Raw genomic sequence first — 20141 nt, forward strand, 5'->3', positions numbered from 1 at the left:
GTGGGCATCTTCAGTGGGAGAGAGAGCAAGCCTCCAACCCCCACAACATGCTGGCTTTTAATTTTATGTGTGTTATATGTGTGTACATATGTCTGTGGGAGCATGTGCATGTATATATGCATGCATTTGGAGGTCAGAGTTGGTGTGGAGTGTCTTCTTCAGTTGCTCTCTACCTTGTTTATATGGACAAAGGTCACTCGATGACCCTGGAGCTCACCGAATGGGCTGGGTTGGATAGCCGGTGACTCTAAGGATCTGCCTATCTCCACCTCCCCAGCACGGGGTTACAGAACTGGGGTACTATGCCTGACTTTTTATGTGGGTTCCAGAGGTCCGAACTTAGGTCCTCACGCTTGCGTGACACTTTAGCAAGCCATCTTCCTAGCCCTCGCTTCAGACCATTTATTTTTGGTAGAAGCCAGTGAAGAAATTTGCCCCTCAATACACTATGTGCTAGTATCTGGCCCTATAGATTTTATTTTAGGTTTATTTGTATTCCCACATTTATATGGTTCAAAGATACACCAAAAATGTATGCAGTTCAACGATCTATTTTTGTAACCTGAGAGAAGCCCTCAGAACCTTTGCTGATCAGCCTTCCTGGAAACCGGATGCACACGCGGCGTACATGCACACAGACCCTGTGTTCTGGCCCCTCTGGCCCCTCTCTAGAAGAAATGGAGCACACTGCAGACGTGCCTTTAAAATAGGAGTTTGTTTCGTTAGGGGAGCGGCAGTAAACTCGAGTGCTAGGCAGGTTTGACATCAATGATTTGAACCTTCCTATTCAGAAACAAGCGCTATAGCCCTTACCTTGTTAATGTCAGCCTGACCGCCTACCTCTTGCGGCACATACGTGGTACTCATTTTTCTGTCTAGCCACGAAATACAATGCCACCAAGACAAAGTCAGCAGGATGATGAGGGAAATCTTGGGGACTGGGAAGCACTGAGGTCAAACAGGTTGGGTAGCCTTCCTTCGAAGCTGGAAGTAAGTCTCCATTTGTCTGACTTGCACTTCCCCGGGAGGAACTTCTTGGGTAGTGGGAGACCAACCAAGAGAACACGTTCATCCCAGGTCTTGGACTGGGTGTTTGCCTGGGAAAGCTGCACCTGATGCTTTTGAGTGAGGAGCTGGTAGGAGCTGTGGGATGGGAGCCCACTTTACAGTAGTGCTGTGAAGGCCAGTCTCACCCCCGCCCCCCTGGTTCCATTATATCCTGTGTCCCTGTCCTCATCGGGGTCCCTCTTGTACATACTCAGAGATGTTGAGCGCCAGTGCTGTCCAGTAGGCTTCCATGGGGGCTGTCACCACTGCGTCAAACAGCACCTCCCGTATCAGTTCCTCATCACCTGGAGGTAAAGTCACAGGAACTAGCCACATGTCACCTATTGCCCCAGCCCCAACCTATCAAGAAGTGCACAGCTTCTAGAAGCTGGGGATCTAGCTCAGTTGTGGTAAAAGCCTAGGATCCCAGCTCTTGAAAGCAGAGGCTCGCAAGTTGGAGGTCATCTTTGGCAACATAGCAGGTTTGAGAGTAGTCTGTCCAATAAGAATAAGAATGCCCACAGCACAGCCCCCCACCCTATTGAAGTCAGGAGAAGGATGACTCTTGCTGGTGTCTCTGGTTATTCAAGCCATCTGAGTGGGAATAAAAATACCAACCCTCCTTGTTCTGCCTTCAAGTTCTCAGCCACAGAAAAGATGGGGGTTGGCACTGAAGGCCCCCGCCAGCTCAACACTGGGGAGTCTAGATATTCTCTTGATCCAGCCAGGGCCTGTACAGCTGTGACAGCTCCCACCCTCCTGCTCCTGGATGTGGGATATGCCGGTGGCTGTGGGTGCTGCAGGCCTGACCTGGCTCTACGCTGCCCTGTCTCAGGACCCCCGTGTCTGCTGCTTCCCTGGCCTGGCTGCTCTTTCTCCTCTCTACATGGACAGCACGCTCTGCCACTCTCTTAGAACTGTTATAATTTTTCATTGAAGTGAAGTTTACATCGCACCAAACTAACTTACAGTATTCAACTCCATGGCTACATGTACATGACTATATAACCCACTCCATCTGCTTCAAAAAAGGTCCTTCAAAGAAGGTCCCAGACACCTGGGGTCTTCATCCTTACTAATCCTACTCTCCTTCCCTCCACACCTTCCTCGGCTTCCCATCCACCTGTCATGACTCTACCATTACCTATGTGAGCAGCCTTGATCACTATCTGACTTCTTCCCTAAATTTCCAGTTCTGTAAGTGCCTGGTTTGCTTGGGTTGTCTGTATCTTGGTCCTTGCCCCAGGTCTAGTGCAAGCATATGGTCACTTCAGTCTTGTTAGCTGATGGGGAGACAAATGGATGCCCTGACAGGTTGGTTCCGGAGATGGTCTTTTCATGGGGAGAACACATATGTAGCGGGACAACTAAAGAGGAGGAAGGAACTTGCTGAGCGCCATGGCTGAGTTAGCTGGCCAGAGGCCTGAGTGCCTAGACTCGGCACATCCTTCCAGACCAAGGGATTGAAGAAACCGCCTGACCAAATGCTATGCTTGGCAGAACTGAGACCCTCAAGACAGTGTCTGCTCCTTGCCCACATTAAGGTGGTGGGGATAGACTGGACAAGCAGCAGGTCTGCAAGGAGCTGAAGAGAGTCCTGGCCTCTGACATGAGGATCCCTGTGCAAGCCTCCAGTTCCTGGAATGCCCATGTCCTCCACGATTCATGGCCCCAGCTAGCTCTGCCTGTGTCTTTGGGGCCACTTCTTGTTCTCCTCAAGCCACCATTGCCATCTGGAGATGGGTTCATGGCACTCTCCATCCCTGTGGAAGCCCTAAGCTGCTGGGGTGTAGAGGACAAGTTCAGAGGCGTGGATTAGGAGACTCACACTCCAGGCCTGGATCCATCCCTGTCAGGAAGCGGACCACAGCTTCCAACTGACTGAGTTTCCGGTGGTCTGGGTCGATATCAGTGATGCAGTAGATCCTGAAAATGCAGGGAACCCATGTTACCTCAGAATCGCCCCCCCCCTTTCTCCCTCCCCCCCTTACCTCCTTGCCTACCAGTCACTGGCCAGGGTCAGATCCGGATGAAGCAAGTCATGCAGGCCTGAAAGCAGAGTTCAAACTCAAGCTCATACCCTGTTCCTGTGGGCACACACCCCAGGGTCTACAGATCTCTTTGCAGGAAGGGTTTCCGTGAACACTCCTCTAGCATCTTGGTTTTAGGGACTGCAGTCTCAAACCACTTTAGATACCAGTGTCTTGCAAGACCCACCCTCTTAATGTCTCACTTTGAAAAGCTAATGCTTGGAAAGCAGGGATTTTTGTCTTCCTTGGTTTTATCATACACGGCCATGACCGTGGCCAGCTAGAGATGAGACTGGTGGGCTCTGCTTGCCCAGTGAGCTCTGGAGCTTCCCTGGGCTCTTAGCCCATCTGACTGTGCACTTTGTACACTTGCTGGAATGAGTGAGTGAGATCCCGGTGCTCAAACGTAAGTAGGTGCTCAATGAAGCTTTGGGAAATTGTAGGCAGAGACTGTGGGCAAATAGCTGAGGTTAAGTCGGCTCAGGGACTGTGTGACTTCTCAAGTGACTGAGGGGGCAGCTCCCTGTGTATCTTGCAGCAATGTGAGAGGGGCTAATTGGGCAGTGAGAGGAAGGTGGATGGAAGAAGGGGCACACTGAAGGTCTAGGGAACTTCACGGCTGGGTGACTGAGGACAGAGGGAGGGGGCTCCAGGAGCAGGGCCTCTTGCTGGGGAAGGACATTGCAGGAGTCAGTACACCATCTTGGCAGGCTAGGCTACCCTGGGAAATTGGAGGGGACAGTCTCATCTAGATTGAGAACCCGATAGAGCCAGGGTGAGCTGAGGAGGGGGAGGGACTAAGAGGAGAGAGATTTTTCAGGGAAGCCTCTTCCAACTTCCAGCTAGCCAGCTCCCTGCCCCCATCCCCACTATGCCCTGTCACCAGAGAGCCTTCATCTGTCTATTTTAAAAATGTTTTTTTAAAATTGTTATTTAATTTGTCTGGATGTTTTGCCTGCATGTATGTCTGTGTACCATATGTACAAAGCCAGATTAGGGCATCAAATCTCCTGGAACTAGAGTTCCAGATAATTGTGAGCTGCCACATGGGTGCTAAGAATGGAACCCAGGTCCTTTGCAAGAGTAGACACTTTTTTTGGTGTGTGTATTTTAAAATATTGTAATCATTTAATGTGAAATGAACTAAAGGGTACATTTTTTTTCCTAAAGTGACTTTTGTGTTGCTTTTTTGCATGCTGCCAGGTGGCGCCCCTAACTGCCCAGCCACTGCTCTGGTCCTCAGCTGTCTCATGAGTCTGGCCATCCTAATGATTTTATCTTGGCTTGATTATGTCTGCCAACATCCCATGCCAGAGAAGCTTCCAAGAGTTGGACCAACACACCTTCTGAAGGGTAGGAAGCTTAAGAGAGTAAACCCGGGGAGATGACAGGAAACTACCAGGACAGAAAACTTTTCTAGAAAGATTCTGTGAATGAGGTCAGAGACAGGGGCAGGATGAGCGGTTGGCGGCCACTCTGATTGTCTAGGGATGAGGGGACCATGACGAGAGTGATGTTGGAATGAGGGGGTGATGGGATGCACCCCAGAAGTGAGAAAGAAGAATGAACAGATATAGCAGTGTCCCATCTTTCAGGGCTCTCAGAGACATCCTGATCCTCATGAAGGTTGATTCTCTCAAGGTGTCCAGGCAGCTATGGTCATAGGTAACTGGGGTCATGGGCAGCTGGGATAGGCGTGAGGCCCTTATCTGCCACCTTGCCTGGCAGGAAATGCTCACCGTGAGTCCACCCGGGGTTGACCCTGCTCAGCAACCTGGGAGAGCGAATCCCCTAGCACATACCACATCACTGTCAGCACACGGTGTGACCTACCTTCCTCCACAGATGTGTTTCCCACAGTCAGCACACGCGTGACCTACCTTCCTCCACAGACGTGTTTCCCACAGTCAGCACACGCGTGACCTACCTTCCTCCACAGACGTGTTTCCCACAGTCAGCACACGCGTGACCTACCTTCCTCCACAGACGTGTTTCCCAGGAGGATGTACTCTCCATGGCCTCTGGTCAGCACCACTCCCAGGCTGGAGAGAAGAGAGGGCAGCTGTGCGCACAGTTGCTGCCTCCGCTCTCACTAGAGCTTTGGGACACAGGTCAATGGCCCCCCCTTTCTGGTTCTCCCCTTTAGCCTGGCCTCACAGGTTGTCCCCTTAGGAACCAAGAAGAGCCCTGGAAATGCCACAGACCATGGTTTCTGGTGCTCCCAGGCTAGTTAAAAAGTAAGGAAGTACTTGATTTTCCAGGGACCCTGAAATGTTCATGGCTCTCGGGATTTCCTGAGGAGGCTCCTTCCCTACTGAACCCCATCTCTTGGTAGCACATTAGGTTTGAATTTGGGGAGCATTCAAAGGTGTGGCACCTGGGCTCTGCCTCATAGTGCTGACACAGTTGGTTTGCATGGGCCAAGGAGCTGGCAATCTTGAGACGTCCTCAGGTGTTCTAGTGGGTGGTCAGAGCAGGGAACCTGAGTGCCACCGGGAAATGACGGAGGGAACCTTAGAATGCTTCCTCCCGTCCCGTACCGCCATCTATGTAGAGTGTGTCATGTCATCCTCTGCTCAGTTGGAAGCAGCTGCTTTCGCTGTCACTCACATATCACAGATGACATCTGAGGACGTCATGAGCCTTGACTCAGGCCACAAAGACCGTAAGTGGGGGAGCTGGGATTCAAACTCAGAGTTGGGCTGCAGAACTGGACATTTGGCCATGCTGGCAAAGCCCGTCTGGAGCTCATTTCCTGAATGCTAACTGACTAGGATCCGTTGCTAATAGCACAAAATTGCTAAGTTGGTAAGAAAGAATCGGCTCTCAAACCCGAAAGTTCCCTCATGAGCTGGTAGCATTTCCACTCTGTCTCCCACCCTGGCTCAACTCCCTCACCTGAATGGCGTGTCACTGATGTCCGTGAAGAAGTAGTCATTGGTCAGGAACAGAACCCGCTTCTGAGAGCAAAAGAGAAGTGTCCTGGCTAGGTGCCAGAGTGGTGCTGGCCACCTGCCCTCCACCCACACCCTTCGTTGCTGGTCATCTCGCTGTACCTTCCTCAGAACTCACACCTCAGCCATAACAACCCCGTTTATGGACACTTGTGGCCAGAAACAGCCCACAGCTCAGCAATCCGGCCTTTTGGGTGCTGCCTTTAAGATCCAGGCTTGCCCAGCCTGTGCAGCCAACTCAGCACTTGTAACATATTAATCAGTTTTAACCAACATCCGTGTAATTTAGATGATCCATTGGCTGCTGTGTTGGACCCTGCAGGCAGCGTGAGTCTAGGCTTCCTTCAGGACAGTGAGGTGACACTAAGGATGGAAATATCTAGAGCTGAGGTGTGTACATTTGACTCACATCTTCCTGGAGGAGAGAGGGACACTGTTCTCCCGACCCTACCTCTTTAACTTTTAGAAAAACTGCTAGAAAAAAATAGACACCATTCCAAAGAGTGAATGAGAGGGAGAGTCTCAGAAACCCACAAAGGAAGCAGAAGGACAGACGTCAGCAGGACTCAGCCTCAGTTGTGTGCTCACAGGAGTGTGGGAGTGTGGGGTGGAGAGGTGGAGGTGGGGGCTTGGATGGTTGGAGGTGGGGCAGAAATCACAGCTGGAGGGCCAACCTGAGGAAAGTCAGTAGTTCTGACCCTACAGTAAACCTGCAGCTCCCATGACAAGCTCACAGCCCCCACGACAAGCCCACAAGCTCCATGACAAGCCCACAGCTCCCACGACAAGCCTACAGCTACCATGACAAGCCCACAGCACCCACAACAAGCCCACAGCTCTCATGACAAGCTCACAACCTCCACGACAAGCCCACAGCCCCCATGACAAGCTCACAGCCCCCATGACAAGCTCACAGCTCCCACAAGCCCACAGCCCCCACGACAAGCCCACAGCTCCCACATCAAGCCTACAGATACCATGACAAGCCCACAGCCCCCATGACAAGCCCACAGCCCCCATGACAAGCCCACAGCCCCCATGACAAGCTCACAGCCTCCACGACAAGCCCACAGCCCCCACGACAAGCCTACAGCTTCTATGGCAATGAAATAAAGCTAGATAACAATAACAGCAGAAACTGTAGAAAGCACACAGATGCATGGGTATGAAACACCACACTATTGAATGATGAATAGTTCACTGAAGAAATCAAGTAAGAAGTAAAACAAATCTAGAATGGAATAAAAAGAAAAACACACAGAAAGCTATGGGACACAATGAAGTCTTAAAAGCAAAGTACCTACATAAAGACAGAGAGAACTCAAATAACATAATGCTGTACTTTAAGGACTTAGAAAAACAAAAACAGCCAGATGGAGGTAGCATACACCTTTAATCCCAGCACTAGAGAGACAGAGGCAGGTGGAGCTCTGTGAGTTTGAGGCCAGCCTAGTCTACAGAGTGACTTCCAGGACAACTAGAGCTACACAGAGAAACCCTTTCTTAAAAAACAAAACAAACAGAAAGAAAGAAAGAAAGAAAGAAAGAAAGAAAGAAAGGAAGGAAGAAAGAAAAAAGAAACAAACCAAACTCCAAAGCAGTAAATAAGGAGAAATAATTATGATAAGGACAGAAATGAAATGAACCAGAAGAACAGAAACAACACAAAGAGCCAATGAAATGAAGGGTTGGTTCATTGAAAAGAGAAACAAGACTCACAAGTTGAGCCAAATCACCCCAAATAAAGAATTAAAGAGAATACCCCACATTCATAAAATTCGAGATGGAAGGGGAGACACAGGAACAGACCTCAGTGGAATTCAGAACACCCTCAAAGCACACCCTAAAACACAGATTCTAGACAACTGGAAAATCTACAATAAATGGATGAGTTCTACATGCATATGACCAACCAAAATTAAACCAAGTTTAAATAAATAATTTAAACAGACCCATAGCCAGCAGCAAGACTGAAGCAGCAATAAAATAATTCTTCCAGCTTAAAAAAATGCCCAGGAGGATGCAGGTGGCAGGGCACACGTGACATGAAAATAGAGGGAATATGGAGGATGGCGAGGTTTAAACAGGGAAAGGGTGCAGCCTGGGGGAGAACACAGTGTCCTAGTTTCTTTATGTTTATGTGATAAAACACCTAGACAAAAGCCACAGGCGAAGGAAGGGTTTAGTTACGCTCACAATGCCAGGTCATAGCCCATCACTGTTCAAGGTGGCTGGTACTTGAAGCAGCTAGTTATACCCAGTCAGCAGCAGCAGCGCAGCAGCAGCAGCAGCGAGAGTGAATGCATGTCTGCCCGGTGCTCAGGCCACCTTGTCCTTCTTTCTTAGAGTCTGGAACTCAAACTCAGGGTGTATTGCATTCCACTTTTAGGATGGGGTTCCCACCTCAGATAATGTAATCAGGGCAACCATACACTGACATATCCATGAGAAAACCTTATCTAGACAATCCAGCGTGAAGCCTCTCTTCTCAGGTGATTCTGGAACATGGCGAGTTTACAATGGCATTAACCAAAATTAGGCTGTAAGAAGTCACATGTAGACACACTGTTTTATAAGCTGATTTAAAAACAAGTTTAAAAAGATTCCGAATAGAGGCTCCATGTATAGGTGGATAATGGCAATCCCAGACTGTCTACCAAATATTTATGTTTCTATCCAGGCAGTAGTGCTGACCCTTGCCTTGGTCAAAGATACTTCTCTTTACAGAGAGTGGTGGCAGCATAGGGTTTCAGGGTGAGGGCGCTGAGAACAAGCAACTGCTAAACTGTAAGCAGGACACGCTCATCTCCTCCCCCAAGAGAACACTGCTGAAGAAGGGCAGAAAGGACGCTAGATCTGAATAATAGGTAGGAGGGCCAACCTAAGGGCACATAGAGACCTCTCTGCTTCTATATGCAGACAAATGAGGTCAGTCATTTCCTGTTGTGGCTGACATGCCTTCCCTGCTGTTATGGAACCAATGAGACAGCTGTCTCGCATGAGATTAGGGGTACAGGATATGTTGAGGTTTCTTCCCATCCCTACTGTGATCTCTGGAGTTCCTGATGTCTAGTTCTTCAATGGCAGCTGATGGTCTTCAAGTGTCTGCCTCATATCAGAGAGGAAGCAAGGAGCCCAGCTGGCCTTGAGCACCAAGCCCTTTCCTGACACTAGCCTGGCTTCCCCCCAAGTCAAAGCTGATGTTCCCACGCTGACAGGGCTGAGATGTCACCATGTTGCTTCATAACTCACCAAAATGTAAAATTTCCCTGAGATGCAGGTTTTTGTTCCCCTTTTGACAATAAGAATGTGCGTGTGGGTTTGTTGTCTAGTGTGACACACAGTTTCGTCAAAAGAGAGCAAGAGTTAGAAAACTTGGTAGAAAATAAACCTGAAAACTTGACAAAAAATAGAACACGCTATGTGTTGGCACTGGTAGACTGGTGGTTTCTCACGTGGAGCTGGTGCAAGACTAGACTCACGCAGTCACAGAGGGTAAAGTGCTCAATTGTCCCTGTCCCACCAAGAGAACCAGCAGCAGCTAGTGGCTGCTGGGGGCAGACAATTCTTTGGTGACAGAGCCAGTGGAGAATTACTCATCTGCCAGTGGGTAGGTTTACATCTAACCCCACGTGAGTGGCCCTGGATCAACTCAGTGAATCACAAAGCAAAACCAAAAAGCCAGGAAAGTGAGACAGGGTGCTTGGTGAGGGGGGAGTGCCAGTGAGGGTGGAGAAAGGACGAAGGGATGAACGTGGCCAGAATAAAACTGCCAACAGATAAAGTAATAAACATTGAAAGGGACCTGAAATGGGCTATAAATCATCAAATTAATTTAGTTCGGGACCTGGATAAAAAAGACAGCAACCTAGAGAGAAAAGTCGGAAGATAAACGTGAGAAAGTCATCAGAATGAAAAAGGGCGGAGAGGAGACTGGGTCTTAAAAGAAATTAGAAAAGTTGGAAGCTAAGAACTTAATGAATCAAATAAAAAAAACCACAGTGGAAAGCATTAGCAATAGATACATAGAAGGAAAAACAGCAGGGGTGCAGGACAAGGTTGATGAACCACTGCATTTAAACAATACTTAGGATAAAAATGAACATGATCACAACTTCCAAGAATTCTGGGAATCTATTTAAGGCACCAAACCTAAGAATCTCCAGCAGAATAAAGAGCTTAGACTAAACACTAAAGGTGTAGATAATATATTTATTTAATGAAATATAGCAGAACAGCTCCTCCCCAGATTTAGAGAAAGAAATAGACACCTAAACACACCAGGCATTTAGAACCCCAAATAGACATGACCAGAGAAGATCTTCACTATGACATATGGCATATTACAGACAGGAAGTCAAAAATAAGAAGCAAAGGAGCTGTCTTGGTTAGGGTTTTTATTGCTGCGAAGAGACACCATGACCATGGCAACTCCTATAAAGGAAAACATTTTATTTGGGGCTAGATTACAGTTTCAGAGGTCCAGTCCATTATCATCATGGCAGGGAGCATGACGGCTTGCAGACAGATGTGGTGTGGGAGAAATAGCTGAGAGGCTTATGGTCTTGTAGGCAGTAGGAAGCCGACTGAGACAGACCCTGGGCGGTAACCTGAGCATAGGAAACCTCAAAGTCTGCCCCCAGAGTGACACACTTCCTCCAACAAGGCCACACCTCCTAATAGTGCCATTTCCCATGAGAGTAGGTGGGTCAATTACATCCAAACTACCACAGAAGCAATAACAAGAACTTTGAGAGGGGTGGAGAGATGGTCCAGTGGTCAAAAACACCTACTGCTCTTGCCGAGTTTGATTCTTAGCACCCGCATGGCAGCTCACAATCTTCTGTAACTCCAGCTCCAGAGGATCTAAAATGCCCTCTGGGTTTCCCAGGATACGTGCACTTCTGTACGCTTACCCAAGCAATACACATGATTAAAAATAAAATAAAATAAATTAACAAAAAGCAGTAAGAGAAAAAAAAATCTAACACATCAATAATAAAGAAACATCAGGCATATTTTTAGCAGCACTCAGTGCCAGGAAAAGATGCAATAATGTATTTGAGCCCTGCGAATAAAGACCTGCTGACTAAGATCTCTGTGTCCAGCAAAGATGTCTTTAAAGTTGATGGAGAAGTAAGGGCATTTCAAGACAAACACAAACTTGACAGTTTCTCAAACCATGAAACATAGGACCACCATGTGACCCAGTCAGGACACTCTTGGGTGCGCGCCTGGGGATCTAAGGCAACACCCCACAAGTCCACCTGTCCTTTGTTAATTGCTGCTCTGTTCATGGCAGCTAAGAAATGAATCAGTCTAGATCACTATCAACAGATGAATGATTAAAATACAGGCAGAGCACGCGCGTGCGCACACACAGACACAGAGAGAGACACACGGAAATTTTGGAACTCCTCAAAAGAAAAGTGAAGTCATGATATTTGCAGGCAAATGGATGGAAGTGGAGATCATATGCTAAGTGCAATAAGGCAGACTAAGGAAGACAAACACTCCATGTTTTCTCTCGTGTGGGATGTAGATTTAAACAACCCGTGGGTGTCTATACAAATGTGTGTATTTATGTATCCATGTGTGAAAGTTATGAAACTTGAAAAGGAGTCACGAGGGGATGGGCGACACGGCAGAGGAGGGAAAAGAGGATCATGGATACGTGTGATATGAAGCAGATGGGGAGGGGTCTCGGGGGAGGAATGGAACTAGCCAGAAAGGGGCAGGACGGGGCTGGAAAATGTACTGAGTGAGGTAGCCCAGTCCCAGAAAGGAAAGCACTGTGTGTTTCCTCTCACACGTGGGTCCTAGCTTCTAATTATATAAGTGTATATGACCTATATAATTATACAATGCACACACATATATATCATATATAATTATATAATATATGTATCACACACATATCTATGTGGGAGCAAGTGTGTGTAGAGGTTAGGAAACCAGAAAGGGGCTCATGGAAGGGAAAGGAGAGTGGTAGAGAAGGCAATGGGATAAATGTAATACAGAAGTGGAAGGGAGCCCTGGGTGGAGGATGGGAAGATAAGGGGAGGGAGAGTGGGGGGGGGACTAACTAAAACTGTGCAGGAAGTGGCATAAGGAAACCTGTTGCTCCATAATCCAATTTTATAAAGAAATGTTTTTCTAGACACTAGGAGAAGTCTTTGAGACTGGAACTCCAAGCAAACAGGGCTCAAAGGCCTGAAGAATAGAATCTGTGATTTTCCATGGTCCTAGGCTAGTTTCTGGCTTCTCTGATGTCTCCATCCACAAGATGTAGATGATAAGAAACCGGCCTCTGAAGCGTGGCTGAATAAATGGGCATCTGTACTGTGCTCAGTCTCACTTCTGATAAATCTAGACTGCCGTTATCGGTGGTGTTAGCAGTAGGAAGACAGAACATCTGTGTCCTAAGAAGCCAGCATCCCAGTTACCCTTGCCACCACCATCCTGCTCCTCTGATGCCCGCATATTTGAGGAAGTCTTGATACACTGAAATGGTTCATTGTAGCAATGTACAAATTTCCCAGGCAGGAAGAAGTTTCTGTTGTTTCCAGTTAGGACCCTGCCTGGTGGCTTTGAGAAGGACGGAGATGCCTGGAGATAACCCCGGGCCCTGGGAGAAAAGGGAGAGTACACATTCACCCACTGGGTGTGCCAATGCGTTGGACATGGCACAACTGTTCTGGCTGTTGAGTAGCCATGTGCACATTAGGGTTTTAATGCTAGGTTCAATGTCCTGGCACGCTGTACCTTGGCAGAGGTCGTAGGGCATGTTGAAGGCACAGGGAAGGGACCATGACTCTTATGCTATTAGTGGTGACCTGGCTTTACTGACATTCCCTGTGTATCTAATGAGGCAGAAGTCCCACAGCAGTCCTGGTGGGAACCAAGTCCCTGTCTAGAAGGGACACTGGCCAGGACCTCTCAGTTTGGCCTCTGCAGAGCTGAGTACAATGGAGGGTCTAGTTGCTGCAGACAGATGCTGTGTTCTTTGAGCGGAGGCAAGTGGGTAATGAAGGAGGTGGTGGGGGTGGTTGCATAGGAGGAGGTGACATTTGCTAATATGTCAAGGGACAATGCAAATTCAGAGGACTCATCAGAGCCTTTTAAGTGAGAAGATGAAATGTCTTTTCAGATGACACACAGGTCTATAACAGAGAGTGGGGTTTCTGATTTTGACTCTCTATAGTAAGGGTATTCGTTTCCATGCTCTGTGTTTGGATAAAAGACAGCTATAAGGAGCAGTGAGCCTTTCCAGCCTTTCCCCATGTGACATGTTTTAGCAGAGCTGCTGGCAGTTTGCAAAATTAACTGTCACTTTCTCCCCTTCTATGATAAACAACCACAGGGTCAAATAGCAGGCAGTGGAGGGAAGAAGGAGGAGCTGTGAGGGACCCGGACAACCTCCCTACTCCGTGATTTCTAAAGAATGGAGCATCACAGGCGGATCTTTGTGAGTTCGAGGCCAGCCAGGTCTACAACGTGAGTTCCAGGACAGCCAGAGCTCCACAAGAAACCCCATTTCAAGAAATAAAAAAGCAAACAAACAAATATAAAAGAACAGAGCATCAATGAAATCAACAGCACAGTTCCTACCTCGCCCCCACCTTCCCTCTCTACTCACACTCCCAAAGCCACAGAAAAATCCAAGTCCAGGCTAATTGCTGCCTGCTGGGATCTCATGGACACTGTCTCTCGCTCCTTACCCCTTTGTCTAGTGGCACTTTCACGTCCATGGAGTGAGAACCTGTTTCCCCATTGATCATGGCAGTTCTCAGCTTTAAGAGAAAAGAAAGGGGAGTTGGTGCCTGTTCACCTGAAGAGGGGAGATTTGGGGCTTTGACCCTGTCTTAGGATCCCTAGGATACTGGTTCTTCTGTTTTCCTCTAAGCAGAGTTCTAGGAGGGGAGATGGGCCTGGGTCTAGGCACCTCCGGCTCACAGTTCTGGGTTTTCATGGAGGTAGCGTTCTGAAGGGATGGATGTTCTGGGATACATCATTGTGTTGCTGAGACATAATCTCCTCTGGGTGTGATATAGAAACTAGAAGCTAAGCACAACACCGAGCCCATGCTGAGCTTGCAGGCACAATTTCAATCTGTCTCAGTCACCCTGCTACTCAAGGGCCATATCTTTAGTTGCTGGAAGAATGGCAGGCACAGAGCCAAAGGCTCTGCTCCAGAGCTGTCCAGCACCCTCAGCATCCCCTGTGCACCCAGGGCTTGCTCGCTGGCTACAGGGCTCACTGAGTGAGTAGCGTCTCATGCCGCCTGTCTCCCGACTCACGGTTTCCGCCTGGTCCTCCCATTCCACTTCCGAGAGGTCCACGCTGTTGTAGTTGGGTTTGGGTCTCAATTTCTTGCCGTCTCTGTACTGGAGTGGGCCAGATAAGATGAAAAGGCAGGGTCAGCATCTACCCTGTTCCCTCCACTAAACTCTTTCAAATACCCTCACAAAATCAAAGCATCCTATGATCTCCCAGGATGACCCAGGCCAAACTTTTACTCAGTGCAAAACTGCTCTGGCCAGTGTGTGCCACAGATGGCCTCCAGCCTCCTGAGGGTTTCACACTGCTCATGCCTGGGATCTCCTTAGTTTGTGAGACAGCTTGTCACAGTTTGGACAGCCCTCATTGCTAGGAAGTTCTCCCTCCTGTGGAGTTCAAACCTGTCTCCGAACATTCACTTATTGCTGTCAGTTTTCTTCTGGAACCACCCAGAATGTGTTCCTCCTGACAGAGCTTGGGATGCTCAATCTTGACTGTCTCCAGCTAAACATTCAGTCTGAAAATATCTCAGCTCTCTGAAGCGATGCTCAGATCTGTCAGTGTCACCCTGAAAATGGAGCTGCCAGGGAGGAAATCAATATCGCCCATGGAGTCTGGCCAGGAGGTGAGAGGTGCGCTGTGTGGACTGAAACACAGCACAGCGCTGACTGTCTCTGTTGGCGGCTTGGACGGCCAGGCCAGCTTGGCAGCCCAGATGGCGCCATTAGCCAGGCGAATCCCCTCAGTGTTCTCATGCGGAGCACTCCCTCCCACACGAGGGTGCTCAGTTTGCGAGCGCCCACCTATTTCTCATACGTTCCATCTTGTTAATCTCAGTTGATGATTTTAGAATACTGTCTGAGCAATCGGTTTTCTCTTCCAGATTTTAAGGCAGCTGCGGGAGCATTTCATCTTGATAGATTTTTAATTTTAATTGGTGAGGTCCTAGGGCAGATCAACAGTGCTTAATAACCACAGACCCACGAGCCAGTTCTCCGCGCGGTGTTATTCTCTTGTTCTTTCTCCCTCTTGCACTCGCTCGTCTTTTTGCTTTCATACCCTTTCTTTGTGACAGATGCCACCAGTTATCTATAGCTACGCCTGTGGTACTTCCCTGGTCTAGCCTAGTAAAGCCGTCAGTAAAGGAGAGTTTATCATCGGAGCATGTTAAAAACAGCGCCGTGTCCTCCTGAAAGCGAGTCCCCAGTAGATGTCTGGGAGGCTGAGTCACTGTCATTGTTTGCCTTGCTTTTGCTAGTTGTTTCATTTACGCGATTTATTTTTTCTGTCCTGATTGTAGCATGGCTGTCCCAACACTGTCCCTACTCGCCTTGCCTCCGTGCCTGTCGCCCACACGATGCTCTGCTCTCAGATGTCTTCCTGACGTCCACGCTCACCAGACAGCACTGCCCTACCCTCTTATGCCTGAGCTGCCTCTCGGGAACAGTCCAGTGCCATTTCCTAAGTCCTGACTACACTTGGCTGATGATAGTCAGTCCTGAGCCTCTCTGAATAAGCATGCAACTACATTTGGTTAGGCCATTGACACAGAAAGGCCCCCAGCTTGCCTCTTGCCCCCCTTTTATTCTATTGTTAGGAATATCCTCTATTATTTTGACTTCTGAAATTATACCTTTTGCTTGCTTGATAGCACTTTCCTTATGCAGTACATGGCATTAGCCTTATTGCATCCTTTGGTAAGCACTGCCTGCCATGTGCCTTCATGCATTTTCTTTTCTTAATTAGATGTGGCCTTACGTTTACAGGACTCCAACTAGCACAGTTAAATAAGGCACACAGTAGGTCTACAACATGATTGGCTGGTGAAAGCATAGATGGGTTTCTGGTCCATGCCCCTTCATTCTATCTGTCAACCCTGGGATCAACCTACATGTTCTCTCACTGTGAGTGATTTGATAGCACCGGTCCCCAAGAATTTGTTGGTATAGGCCAACCTATATCTGGATTCAGATATAGGCCCTGCAGAGTCTGAATTGGAAAGACAGAAGGGAAAAGAACAATGTGTCTCCATTGGAACCTTACCATGAGCCTTAAGTGGCTCCATCAAATGTCTTAGGGAATATTCTGTATCCACTTGAGCTAATTGACATGCACCATGGTTCAGCTAGTCTCCCCAAATCACTCCTGAGGCAGAGAAGCCCCTTCATCAATTCTCCTGCTACCCAAGACCCCCCTGGGGTTTCTTAGAAGACTGAAGAGGAGTAGACTTAAGATGCCTCCAGGACACTAGCTCCTTTTACCTCTCCAGCCATCATGCCAGCAGTGTGGTCATTGCTACTATGCACAGTGTAGATGCCCTGGAGGCAGCGTTTTCAGATACCAAGTGCTCAGGGGAACTCACATGAAATACCCACAGCTCCCGGACAAAGTCCGAAGGGTACAGGGGCTCTGGGCAGCATCAAAAGACAAGCTCAGGGGGCCGTTCACTGCCCTTGTGAGAGGGCCTTGCTATTTTTAATTGTGAATTCATTGTTCACAATCCCTTCCTGGTCCTCTGGGGTTCTGCTGGTCCATCTGTGGGTTGTAGGAGGGATGGACTCACTGGGACAGTTTATCTGTGATAGACATCTGCAGTGATTAGGCTTTTAAAAAAGATTTATTATTTTTCCTAATTAAATGTATGTGTGTATATTTGCATGTGGGTATGTAAATATGAATGCAGGTGCCCATGAAGTCCAGAGGTATTGGATCCCTTGGGACTGGAGCTAAAGGGGGTTATGAGCTGGCTGAAAAGGGTTCTGGGAACTGAACCCAGGTTCTCTTAACTGCTGAGCCATCTCTCCCTCATGGTTTGGCTCTTAAACAGCTTCCCAAGGTCTCTATGTAGAAGGCTGGATTCCAGCATGGCACAGTTGGAAAATGGTGAAGTATTTGGAGATGAAGCCTAGTCAGGGGTTTAATGTCCTTCAAGAGGGTTAAGGAACTGGAGTCTCTCTCATTTTGTTGCCTGGGGTCAACAGGTTTACTCTGTCTCATGGTCCCATCACGCCATGCTGCATGCACACCACAATGGCATAAAACAACAGGCTCAACCAGCCATGGACTGATGTGGTTCTTTGTTTGTAAGGTGGTGATCTCGGATGTTCATTTCAGTAGTGGAAAGAGGACTGTCCTTCAGGGCTCCACCCTCACAACCTCGCTTTTCATTTCTGCTCTATGGTGTGGTTTCATGTATTTTTTACCGTCTACATCCTCTTAGATAATAAGTAGTTTGAAAACAGGTACAATGACGTTCATTTTTCTCTTGGACTAGCCAATGAATATTTAGCCATTTTTTTTGTGAACTGTCCCCAAATCTCATACTGTTAGAATCTCAAGGCAAAGATCTGTACCTACCAAAGGTCGGAGGTCAGGATGAGAGAGGATGTAGCCGTTGTTAGTGTTCAAAAAGGCATATCCATGTACCCCAAGCTGCCAAAGCCAAGGGTTGAGGGCATTAGATGTGTTGGATGGCTAGGTAGAGAAGGGGTTGGGGAAGGGAAGGACTGAAGACAGCAGCTCCTAGCAGTGGTGGTATGGGAGGTACTTCTGTCTATGTGTTGCTTTTATTGGTTAATAAATAAAACAACTACCTTGGCCTATAGCATGGCCAGAGGAAGGCAGAGTCCGAGAGAATCCATGGAGCTGCTGGAGACAGATGCTGGGAATTTTACTCGTAAGCCACAGCCACATGGCGATATACAGATTAATAGAAATGGGTTAAATTAATATGTAAGAGCTAGCCAATAAGAAGCTAGAGCTAATGGGTCAAGCAGTGGTTTAATCAATACAGTTTTTTTGTGATTATTTCAGGTCTAAGTTGGCCGGGTGGCCAGGAACCAACAAGTGGCCTTCCTCCAACACAGTGGGTTTTAAACGCAATCATACCGAGCCAGTGTCACTTGTTCCCTACTGGTTTCTGGTCAAGCCACCGTGGACTGAAGCCACAGAAATGTGAGCTCGCATGAATTTCTCCTCCCTTTAAGCTGATTTTCTCAGCTATTTTGTTACAACAATAGGAAGTTCTGGCTCAGACCCCCCCCCCTCCCCAGGATCCCCCTCAGGCTCACCTTGTATCGGGGTGCCAGCTTCATGAGCTCTCTTAGGGTCACATCAGAGCCCACTACACCCAGGAGAATGCCATGGGATCGCTAGAAGGAAAAATGCAAGGGTCAGAAAAACTGGGCTTCTCAGATGAGACTCTGGGCCTCCCTGATCTTTACTGATCTTCCTTGGCAGTTGCATTGTAGGCTAAGTTCCCCAGATAAAAGTGTAGACTGTCAGAGGAGGCCTCAGGGGCAAGCTCAGCTGTTAGGAAGATTAATGCCCTGTATTAATATTTAAGTAGTGACATTTAAATGAAATACAAAGCTAAGTGAAATATTAATATTCACAGCAGAGGACGGACTATAAGGACCATAGCTTATGTCACCTCTCTAGCACAAGCATAAGGAAGTATTTTCTGACCAAACAGACTACAGAGAGCTCTGGAAATTCCCTCATTAGAGGTCTTCATTATACAAGCAGAATCTACCCACTTTGGCTAGTTAAGTGTGGTTCATCTGGAAGGCTAGCAGAAGATCCCATAGCCTACTGTTTTAAGAACAGAGCAGGGGGGCGGTGCTCTCCCCCTTCTCCCGACCAAGGCTGGGAGCTTTGGGAAAGCACGAACTCTCAGCTCCACAGATGACCAGCAGGTTCTTGCATGGCTTTCCCAGGACTGAGCTTGGGAATCTGTATCCAACCCTTGCAGCTGCTATAGAACTCAGAGGTCTGGGATCTAAGCTACGTGCAGAGGTGGGGGAGCAATTGCTCACCGTCTCGTTCTTTTTACTGAAGACTGGCATGGCCACTGTGGTCAGGAGCACAAGGCTTTGTGCTTCTGAGGTGAAGAGCTGTTGGGGATGAAAGGGCAGAGGTCAGAGGAGGAGTGAGCCTGGGTGTGAAAAAATCCTTTGCCCTCGGGCTGGAGAGATGGCTCAGTGGTTAAGAGCATTGCCTGCTTTTCCAAAGGTCCTGAGTTCAATTCCCAGCAACCACATGGTGGCTCACAACCATCTGTAATGACGTCTGGTGCCCTCTTCTGGCATACAGGCATACATGCAGACAGAATATTGTATACATAATAAATAAATATTTGAAAAAAAAATCCTTTGCCCAGCATTTTAGCGTAGCGAGGCTTTGTCTCCGCCTCTGTCCTCTCTTTCCCTGCTCTCCATTAGACTCAGGCCCAAGTGCTACCTAGTGTGGCTTGGCCGCCACTATTCACGGCTCAGTTCCCTTTTGCTGTGTTTCAAGTTCTCAGACTTCCTTCCGCCAGGTCCCCAGCATGCCCTTAATACCCACATGTGTGAGAGGCACAGGGAACTCGTGGTGGGCATGGGGTGGAGGGCATGGATAGACGGAAGAGGAACAAGCAAGACGGGACGAGCGTAAGCACGCAATGTAGGGGAGTCAAGACAATGCCGAAGCAGATCTCAGCCTCTTTTCTTGCCTTCCTTTTGCCCCTCTCCTATGTCTCCATCCTGGAGCAGATGGCCTGTGACCACTGACCACCCGGACAATAGAGGGTCACCTACTTAGATGGACAAGGCTCTTCCCTGTGGCCAACAGTGTGGGACAGATGGCATTTCCTGGGCAATGCCTCAGGGAGGAGCCCACTCGGGCTGGTCAGGTGCTCCTCTTACTATGCAGGGATTTTAGAATGGACTCCTGAGGCTTTTGTCCCCAGGTTGGCAAGGTGGTGTTTATCTTCTGCTACATGCTGCTAGAATAAGTATGCCCCTATCCTTAGACACGGAGAACGGAAGAAGAAAAGCTGAAAGCGTGC

The 20141-nt window shown here is 48.2% G+C and overlaps 1 protein-coding gene across 2 annotated transcripts in view; it reads right to left on the reverse strand.

Moving 5' to 3' along the window:
• The window catches only part of Cacna2d4 (calcium voltage-gated channel auxiliary subunit alpha2delta 4), a 101388-nt gene that overhangs the window by 47468 nt on the left and 33779 nt on the right, over window positions 1-20141 (reverse strand). Inside the window, exons 14-23 of one of the 2 annotated variants that reach the window (XM_038319746.1) lie at window positions 19129-19206; window positions 18382-18462; window positions 17669-17743; window positions 14332-14418; window positions 13753-13824; window positions 5976-6037; window positions 5052-5119; window positions 3051-3096; window positions 2876-2973; window positions 1259-1352 (exon numbers count right to left, since the gene is read on the reverse strand). In XM_038319746.1, coding sequence (XP_038175674.1) covers window positions 1259-1352; window positions 2876-2973; window positions 3051-3096; window positions 5052-5119; window positions 5976-6037; window positions 13753-13824; window positions 14332-14418; window positions 17669-17743; window positions 18382-18462; window positions 19129-19206 — 761 coding nt within the window. The remainder of the gene's footprint in view (window positions 1-1258; window positions 1353-2875; window positions 2974-3050; window positions 3097-5051; window positions 5120-5975; window positions 6038-13752; window positions 13825-14331; window positions 14419-17668; window positions 17744-18381; window positions 18463-19128; window positions 19207-20141) is intronic. The other variant, XM_038319747.1, reaches the window with a different exon arrangement.

The sequence above is a fragment of the Arvicola amphibius genome, chromosome 2 (assembly GCF_903992535.2).
Source record: "Arvicola amphibius chromosome 2, mArvAmp1.2, whole genome shotgun sequence".
NCBI classification, from domain to species: Eukaryota; Metazoa; Chordata; class Mammalia; order Rodentia; family Cricetidae; genus Arvicola; species Arvicola amphibius.